Below are 7,853 nucleotides of genomic sequence, written 5' to 3' on the forward strand. Positions count from 1 at the left end.
GAATAACCAAATGTAAAGTAAGTGGTTGGCTTAGAAGACATTTTAGTACTTGTAGACAGTGAAAAGGTAATGTTGAAGTGATCTGATGGTAGTAGTGGAGTTGAATGGACTTGTAAATTGGAAATATTTATATGGGGGCCCATGACATGGTGTTGATGACCAAGTAAGTATTAGTCTGTAGTTACTATTATTAAGCTTTATTCATTTGTAGGAATCCAAGCAATAAAAGTAGTGAAAAAGAAATGAATGATTGTATTGCAGCATAGCTCGGTGGCTACATTGGCATGTCATAACGATGATTTTATTCAATGCCATGCAAAGTAGAGATTTTCCCACCAAGCTATGATCATTCATCTGTTGTTTCAGGGCTTTAATTGCTTGATTTAATTTTTTGAACTAATTGAATTGAACAATTTTTTAGAGCATTATAGCTTTGTCTTTGGGCTGCTGTATTGAGTTCAATAAGGATGTTATGCCATATTTTTCTTTACGTTTGGACTGAATATATTTCCAAAATTGTCTTCGGTTTCCTGCAAATGAGACAGCTTTGGTATTCAGAATGACATCACTTTCTATGACACAATTATTTTGTCTATAATATCTTGGGTATAGAACGGTAAGATTTTTCACTGTTTCACAGATTTTTGTGGGATGTACGTATAAATAGCTTTCAAAGTGGATGACTTAAAGGATGACCAGTTTTTTTTCTACAGACTTATAAGAATCTGACCATTCTTGATGCTTACTTATTTCATCTTTGATAGCCTTAATGTCTCCTTGGTTTAGTAGAATGAGAATTTGAACACTTCAATGAAAAGTAACAGCTTTATGGTTGGACATTACGGGAACAGTTCTCAAATAAAACACTCATATAATGGAAAGCTATGTACTTGAAGCACACCTGAATGACATAGGAACCAGCTAAAAGACTGCATGGAAGGGAAGTTCAAACTAAAGATTGGTTTAATTACATATAATTTAGCAATCATCTAACAATATTGACAAGATTATCTGACATTATTGATAAGGTAGTGGGTACTGTGTACCATGCTGGCAATTGCAATAAATATGCATCCTCAGTTTGGGATCCCCGTTTATCTAAACACATTCAAACATCGAGAGGGTACAGAGAATTGTAGCTTAAGTCCAACTATAATTGGGAAAATAGTGTACTGAGCATGCTTTCAGAGTTACAGTGGCCAACATTAAACATTTGCAGACACATCTCTAGGCTCATACCAAGGACTACATAATTAATTTTAATCTCACTAGAGATATCTACTTACATCACATACCACCACCCATTTAACCCGTTTCCACTCTACTGCTAGAACTAATCATTATCATAGCAGAAAACCTATAACCTATTACCAAGAGTAAATAATAAAAAGAGAGAGTGTCTAACTCCAGTATGGGCCATCAAAAATGACAGCCATAAGTTTTCTGGATATTGTAGTAAATTCACGCTTATGATATAAGTGCTGATTTAAAGAGTTAACACTTTAGGGAGTGGTGACTTTGAGTAGCCCCTTGAAAGTTACTGTATGCAAGCCAAAACATATTAATACCCTTCCTGTAAATTCAAGGGAAGCCTGTGGACTTGTGGTTGTCATTTTTGATGACCCATACTGGAATTAGATACTCTCTCTTTTATTATTTACTCTTGCTATTACCTATCCCTACTATCAAAGTTAGTACTCTAAATTGTTTTACAAATCATGCTCAATTACTAGTATGTAAGTTATTACAATTAGTAATTGTAACATACGTATTGCAACTTACTGCTTATTGTAACATATGTATTGTAACTTATTGTTTTGGCAAGGAAGTGCACAAACAGCCGCAAGTACTGGAAGTGGTCTGAAAGGTAACAGATTGATGCATCTCTCAGCGTGGAAATTTCATATGCATGCTTGCTATCCTTAATTTTTGGCGAGTTATGCTGACTTGAATTCTTTAAAATCATTGACAAGCAATAATTTGATGCTACTGGAACAGGATGAAGTTCTGGGACTACTGAATTCACATCCCTTCACCTATAAACAAACTAAGATAATCAAAATGTGTGGGGTGTATGCAGGTACATACTATTAGCACATAATATAGCTAATTTTTTTATTTTTTTTATTAAGGCTTTACAGCACAAGTGCTGAAGGTCTGTAGAACACCTGGTCCTACAGCCTGTTTAAAGTTGTTACAGAAAGTGTGTTTGAAAAGGTGGAGAAAGGAGAAAAAAATCCGTGACTGGACCTATAGGCAGCCTCGAACCTGCAATAATACCATACTACATAGAGCATATATATATGTACACAGCTCTTGCTACAACCACATGTAACACTCACTAATTTGAGCTATAGCTATAACAATGTTTGTTTTAATATAGATTGCTGTAAGTGCATCCAACCCTCTATAGGTTTTATGATCTGATGGTATAGGATCTATAGCTATGACAAGCTTGTACTGGGTCACCAGCTGGGCCTAATACATTATCTCATATCCACATAAATGTAGAAGACTTCAAGAAGAGGATATTGAACTATTTTTATACCCAACTACTGTATGTACTGTATAGCTAGAACTGTTTGTATCTGTCCATACTGGAGGCTTGCACATGCAATATTTATCACATGCACATGCCATTTAGCTATAACCCTAGGGGAGGAGGACAGTATACTTCAAAGTGGGGGCAAAGTCATAATGGCTTTCATTTAGGAAGCACAAAGTTTAAAATCGTTAACTGTATACCTATAGCTACGTAGTATATGCAAAGCATACCCAATATTTCCCACAAGAAATTTTGAAACTTGAATACTGACATTTCACACTTTAATATAGATTTTCCTATAGCTAACTCATGCAGTATCATAAGTATAAATCACACTGATAAAAGCCTTTTGAAACCATGGCCATGCAGTAGATTATGTATAAATGCACCTTTCAATATACAGACAGTTTGCATAACCGTGCTCCACTGAATGCACTATTATCAGAGTATTTAAATGACTGTTCTATTAGAGTATTTCGAAGAAAGATACCTGTATACGTAATCTGGACACTTAGCTATTTAAGGTCCCAAACTATCCCTTAGCATGTAAAGTAATCTGGAAAATCAGGACACCTGCATGGAGGTGACACAGATTTCACTGTACTAAAACGTATTGTCAAACATAGTATAGCTACATTTAGTAAAGGTCAAAGTATCCATACTAAAAGAGGAAGTATTTAATAGTTCTATATGGTAAACTAAAACAAACTACTTGCCCCTCCCCCTCCCAGGGAAATTTTGAAAATTAGAACCTCTGATAGTAGAGTGGCATAGTGAGAAAGTTGTATCATTTGTGAGAACTGAAAAGCACGAAACTTTCAGTATCAATTTTACTCCTACTGACACATATATATTTTTATATAGTTGCCATGGCAGAATTGACCTTTGATGACCTTTGCAGCCATTTTTAAAATTTGTTATTTTTGTCTTCATCTCCCTGAGGCATTATTTTACACTGTTAAAACATGATCCAAATTAAGATGTCAATCTATGAAACAACTTTACTTTTGTTTGAAGTCAGTGGTTATAATCATTTTAAAATTCTTTTACTTTATGGGCTGGTAGCTAACTTTATAGAAATTCATAATACAAATGATAACTTTGCCTAATGATTTGAAACAAAAACTGAGTTGTTTCTTTCAACAAGACCTTTAATTTGAAAACATGTTTTAATGCTGTAAAATAGTGCCTTAGGATGACACACACACGCACACACACACACACACACACACACACACACACACACACACACACACACACACACACACACACACACACACACACACACACACACACACACGCACACACACACACACACACACGTTGACAATGTATATCCTGTGACTTGATATATGCACCAAAGGCTACATTATTGTGCGATGGCAAAATAAATGTCATTGGAAACGCAGTCTATGTGCCAAGCTTGAAGCTTTCCTCACAAAGTGCACATATTTATGCATATGTTTATATGAGTAGCCAGTTCAGGAATTTTTTGAGAATTAGACTCATAATTTGAATTTGAGAGTAATTCCAGCTGTCACCATTAAAATTTTCATTTTTGTAACTACATAGGTTTAACTATAATCATTATAATTAACTACTCTACTCAGGCTACTGGCACAGATTGCTTGGCTCAGAACACTACAGCTTCTAACCTTGATTATATCTGTACCATTGTAATTTTGTATGCTGTAAAGCAAATAATCAGTAAACAAAAAAATTATTAACTGTTGTATTTAGGGTGACTGCTCTATTAGGGTATTTTGATCATTATACATTGCATTTTAATTGGTGTAAGCTTTGCCAGGGCTTCTGTACTTACTCACCACTTTGTTGCTATCAGTGCATTTTACCCTTGAGCATTTCTTATTGGAACATTTTAGTCAGTGAATGCTCTATTAGAGCATTTACTACAAAGTGACTGTTTTATTAGCTTGTTTTTGTTTTTTGAAGCCATCAAACGAGATGAAGTGTTAAATAGTAAAGAAATGAAGTGTTGAAGAAATGAAGTGTTAAATGAATAAAGTATTGTTGTGATCATTTTGCAGTGCATGATGATCCTAGTGATCATCATGCACTGCAAAATGATCTGAACAAGTTAGCTCACTGGTCCACCATTTGGCAAATGCCTTTCAATTTAACTAAGTGTGAACATGTCATAGTTACTAACAAATCCTCCCCTTTTGTATGTCACTACAGGCTGAATGATTATGTGATACAGAGAGTACAATCCAGTGTTTATTCTAGGGCTGTTAGGGGGGACGTCCCCCCCCCCCCCCCCTCCTAAAATCTCAGACTCACCCCCTAATATTGTGAGTGACTGCTACACTATACTTAAGTTAAGCTTGTTTTAAAATGATACTAAACTTATCAAAAATGTTCTCAGATCATCAGTTCAATCTCAGTACGTAAAATTTTCCTAGGTTAAAAATTGCAAACACAACCTTAAAGTACTCTCAGATTCAGTATCAGATGATTCAGATCAATAAAAATCTCCTAGTATACAACTAACAAAAGTTCAAGTGATGACTATTCATCCAGTATAGAAAAACTAGCATGCTTAGCTCTCAAAATTGTCCTTAGATTCAATCTCAGAAAGTGTAATTTTGTAAAAATTTCTGCTTGGCATGCACAGCCAGCACAAATACAAACATAACATCAGAAAGCCAAGCTTCTTGTTTTGCTATAACCATGAAAATGCCCTAGTATTTAATTTCAAACACCTTGGATAACTATAACACACTTTCACCTGGTCACCCCCCTAATTCCTGATTCTCCCTCAAAGGAGAAATCCTAGAATGAACACTCGTATAATCTGCTAAATATCTTGGTCTAACAATTTCAGGTAATTTGTCCTGGTCCGCACATATTTCATGAATTATTGGTCAAGCAAACTCTGCCTTGGCATTTTTTTGAAGGAACTTTGGTCAGTGCACACAGGATATTAAAATTACATGCTACCAGACATGCATCCACCCCATCTGTGAATATGCTGCAGTCATCTGGTCACCCCACTTACACAGTAGCATTCACCAAATTGAGATGATTCAAAGGAAGGCTGCCAGATTTGTATTTAGGGATTATTCTCGATATTCCAGTGTTACAGCTATGCTAAATCAACTTGATTGGCAATCATTGGAGAGACGAAGAGATGATTCGATTTTGGTTATGTTTCATAAAATTATTAATCAGTTTGTAGATATCCCTTGTGATCATATCCTTCATAATGTTCCCATAGTAGCAACAAGAAATTCCTATATACACTTACCCTCAAGAATTGATTCTTTCATGTATTCGATTTTTCCTAGAGCAATCCGATTATGGAACCACCTACCCGATCACCTTGTGGAAACTGATAATGTTGATACTTTTAAATTTCTACTAGCTACTTAATTAACGTTTAGTTTGTTAACTAATCATGTTCACTATACTTGTGATTGAGGTTTGTACATTATACAGCAATAATAATAAATAATATGTACAATTCCTCGGTCACATGCAACCACAAAGACCCAAGTATGGCAAGGATGGATGCAAAAAAAACCACACACAAAAAAACAATTAAAGTAATTTATATTGCCGATCAATTCTGGGAGTGTTGAAGTCTCCCCCAAGAAATATTCTTGCTGTTGGATTGGAATTTCTGATGTCACTGTGATGGTATTTTCTAGTTCATCTAAAATAGTTATAGGAGAACTAGGAGGACAGTAGATCTAGACCGAACCCAGTATATTACTCTACTTAATATGTACATGTACCATGTTTGTTCAGTTGATGTAGAGACGTGTAACAGAAAAGATAGGATCTCATTTCTGACCAAAATTAAGACACCACCACCAAGCCGATTTCTATCATGTTGGTAAACAATGTAAAGTGGAAGAAAAGTTCTGAGGACATACTAATAAGAAAATCCAGGTTATGCATGTAGAGTAAGGCTTTGAGCCGCTTGGCTTTGGGCTCAGCATGCTTATTTACAATAGTTTGATTTGACAAGAATCAGGGAAACGAGAATTTGCTTGGAACCAGCTCCTTGAGGTAGGGTTGCTTCTCAGTAACAGGCATCATTGGTTGATCACTAAGGGGCGGTGCGACTCTACTAGGATGTACGTCTTGACAATGGTGTTGTTTCAGCGGATTATCAGTTTGGTTTGCCTTTGGATTTCCTTTGTTCAAGTCCTGTCTTCTACCAACTTCTTGTGCTCAAAATTAGTTCTATCTGCATGGTGAGAAACAAACTGTTTTCATGTTGACGCAGAAATTAAAAGAAGAAATGATTTATCTGGTTGATATCAGAGTGTTGGAATGCAACTAGTAATAGGTCTATGCTTCTTTATACCTAATCTCAGTGTCTTCGTCACTGCAAATTGCATAGAAAATGCAGTCTGGCACAACTCAGAAAAAAACCTATATCAATGGCATGCATTTCTCAGGATTCTTAATGTTAATCCAATTGTCAAAACTATAATAGTTGTGGGTATGCATTTATTTATTGAGGATTCCGGTGCTGATACAGTGATATCGTCGTAGCTAAGTACTATGATCCTTGATTGCGATGGATCATAGTGATCGTCTTCGTAGCCTTTACCTTGCTAACGCTGGGATGAAATCGAACGGAGTAACAATTGGTGTGGGTGCATATGGAAGAGTTTTTGAAGTTGAGTATTGCGGAGAACTGTATGCCGCGAAGGAGATACATCCGGTTTTGTTGGAAGGAGTGGAGCAAGCAGGATTTGAAAGAATGAAGAGAATGTTTATTGATGAATGTCATCAAAGTAGCGCGCTTGGTCATCGTAATGTGGTTCGAGTTCTAGGAGTATACAATCCTGGTGGTGAGTCGAGATTACCAATTCTAGTGATGGAGAGGATGCAGGAGAGCCTTACGTCACTGGTGGAAAAGTACCCAAATATTCCAATGTGTGTGAAGCTGTCTATGTTACTGGATGTGTCTAGAGGATTGTGGTACCTGCATAGCCATAATCCTCCCATTGTCCACCGAGATCTTTCCCCCAATAATATCTTATTGACTAGTCAGTTTGTGGCAAAAATCAGTGACCTAGGAGTAGCAAAAGTGATTAGAGCAGACAGCAAGAAGACAAAGACTCGTGCTCCAGGAACGGTGGACTTCATGGGACCAGAAGCTTTAGCAGAAATCCCAGAATATGGTCCTCCCCTTGATGTCTTCTCTTACGGTGGAGTGATACTTCATGTGGTGAATCAAGAATGGCCTAAACCACTACATTATGTGGTGACTGATCCTAAGACTAGGAGACGAGTGGCTTTATCAGAAGTAGAATGACGTCAAGAACAT

General features: G+C 36.4%; 1 protein-coding gene across 1 annotated transcript; it reads left to right on the top strand.

The window, feature by feature from the left end:
* Positions 1-7,097: 7,097 nt before the first annotated feature.
* On the top strand, positions 7,098-7,841 carry LOC136237636 (uncharacterized). The gene has a single exon (XM_066027853.1). The coding sequence runs from the start codon at positions 7,098-7,100 to the stop codon at positions 7,839-7,841; it is 744 nt and encodes a 247-aa protein (XP_065883925.1).
* Positions 7,842-7,853: the final 12 nt, after the last annotated feature.

The sequence above is a fragment of the Dysidea avara genome, chromosome 11 (genome assembly GCF_963678975.1).
Source record: "Dysidea avara chromosome 11, odDysAvar1.4, whole genome shotgun sequence".
Lineage (NCBI taxonomy): Eukaryota > Metazoa > Porifera > Demospongiae > Dictyoceratida > Dysideidae > Dysidea > Dysidea avara.

Coding starts and splice junctions, on each gene's coding strand:
- LOC136237636 (XM_066027853.1), top strand. CDS start 7,098: ATGGATCATAGTGATCGTCTTCGTAGCCTTTACCTTGCTAACGCTGGG.